This window comes from Etheostoma spectabile, unplaced genomic scaffold (genome assembly GCF_008692095.1).
Source record: "Etheostoma spectabile isolate EspeVRDwgs_2016 unplaced genomic scaffold, UIUC_Espe_1.0 scaffold383, whole genome shotgun sequence".
Taxonomy (NCBI): domain Eukaryota; kingdom Metazoa; phylum Chordata; class Actinopteri; order Perciformes; family Percidae; genus Etheostoma; species Etheostoma spectabile.
The window spans coordinates 171054-173241 of NW_022605597.1; the positions used below are offsets into that span (position 1 = coordinate 171054).

At 43.0% G+C, this 2188-nt stretch overlaps 1 protein-coding gene across 1 annotated transcript in view; it reads right to left on the bottom strand.

The window, feature by feature from the left end:
- Positions 1 to 2188, bottom strand: part of slc7a10b (solute carrier family 7 member 10b) — a 26896-nt gene that overhangs the window by 10958 nt on the left and 13750 nt on the right. The window contains exons 2-3 of the mRNA XM_032511551.1: positions 1757 to 1961; positions 293 to 444 (exon numbers count right to left, since the gene is read on the bottom strand). Of these exons, the coding sequence (XP_032367442.1) occupies positions 293 to 444; positions 1757 to 1961 (357 nt within the window). The remainder of the gene's footprint in view (positions 1 to 292; positions 445 to 1756; positions 1962 to 2188) is intronic.

Genomic DNA, 2188 nt, shown 5'->3' on the forward strand with positions numbered 1-2188 from the left:
ACACACACACACACACACACACACACACACACACTCTCCCCCCCCCATAATTTCCCCATGGGGACGATGAACACGAACGAACCCTCCGAAGCACCTCCAGGACTCGTGTGAACTTCTCCAGACCGGTTTTCTTCTGACGTTTTAACGTTTGGATTTCTGTTTAGTTTTAGTTACGTACACATTACACCGGGTCCCGACACACAGTTACAACTAAAAAAAGCCATATTGTATTTCTTTGCAGGGGTACACTGTGCTAAGGTGCACAGGACAATAACCTTGAACTTGAACTTACGGAGACAGGTGGCGGACAGCATTCGAGTCGCCATGTACGGGGGAACGCAGTTGGGGAAGACGGGCTGCAGGACGTAGCTGGAGAAGGTTAGGGCGATGACGGCCAGCGTGGTCGGGTACATGATGAGGACGGCGCTCCACAACAGGAGGAACCTGAACAAGAGAAAGACGTCAAAGCATGGCACTCGCAGACCCTGTTGTGTAGCCCCCCCCCCACCTGCACACCGTCCTCAGCACCCAGAGGAGCCTGCTCAGGGAAAGGCTGCTCCTTCCTAAGTGCAGGACCAGCAGACTCAAGGACTCCTTTGTCCCTCATGTTATCAGACTCTACAACTCCTCACTATGGCCGAGAGGACAATACATACATAGACACACCTTGACGCACATAAATACCTGGACACTCGAACACTTGACTCAATACTGACACTTTTGACTTATGGTTGTGTATGTCTCAACTCAAAACACATCTCTTTAAATCTGCCTGTTCCACTTGAATGTCTGTTGCTCGGCCTTTTCTGTTGTTTTTGTTGTTGTGTAGTATTTTTTTGTTGCTGTTTTTAATGGACGAATACCCTGCACGGCGTCCTTCAGTGCAGGGAAAGGCGCCTTTAAATAAAATGTATTATTATTATTGTCTTTTTATAGCCAAAGGTTCTTAGTGTTATCATTATTATTAGTATTTCATTACTGTTGTTATCATTCTTGCTAAAACGGATGCTGGAAATTTCAATTTCCTTGCAGGAGTCATCCCAATAAAGAGAAGTCTAAGACTCTCTATCAACCTGCGTTGGGCATATAACATAATATATAATATAATATAATATATAATATATAATATATAGGCATATAATGCAGTGGGATCAGGGGAGAGCTTGCTTGGTGTTCTGCCAATAATCAATGTCCCCATATATTTTAATTTCATTAATACCTAACTATTTAATCTCATTACTGGGCAATATTTAATACTCAGGACTTTTTGATACGCAAATAACTATATTTCTGCATATTGTGTAAAAAAAAAACTTTATTTCTCTACTACTTTACATATGCATATAGTTGCCCTCAGTTGCTCTAGCAACATACATTAATTGAATAAGTTGAGCCTGTCTTTCAGCGTGTCAATGAAGCGTGTTAGTTAACCTTCCTGTTGTCCTCCGGTCAAATTTGACCCGTTTACAAAAACTTTCTATCTCACTATGACAAAAGAGCGTTGAAAAAAGTGACAAATGAACCCCCACCCCCACAAAATTATTCTTATTTTTAAATGCTGAAAAAGTGACAAAAAAACATCAAAAGCGTTGTAAAAAGCAACAAAACAATTGTTAAAAAGTTGACTAAAACATAATTTTAAAAAAAAATCAAAAAATTGGAATAAAATTGACAAAAACACAAAGACGCTTTTTATCTTTTCTTCCGTTTTTGTCCCATTTTTCAACACTCTTTTTACTGTTGTAAGCCCACTCACCCCATCAGACCGCCGAAGATCTCTGTGACGTAGGAGTAGTCTCCTCCAGATTTGGGGATGGTGACGCCCAGCTCGGCGTAGCAGAGGGAGCCCAAGGCGGCGATGCAGCCCCCCAGAACCCACACCACCAACGCCAAGCCCACCGAGCCCGAGTGCTCCAGGACCCCCTTTGGAGAGATGAAGATCCCTGAGCCGATGATGTTCCCTGAGAGGAGGAGGAAGAAGGAGTCAGAGACTGACACAATCTATTCTGTCTCCTGTAAAACCTGCAGAGACGCACCAGATCATTTTCTTTAACCATCATGAGGACAACATGAGGACAACATGAGGACACCATGAGGGCAACATGAGGGCAACATCAACAATGAGGGGACAATGAGACAACATTTGGGAACAATGAGGGGAAATGAGGGGACATGAAGACAAATTAGT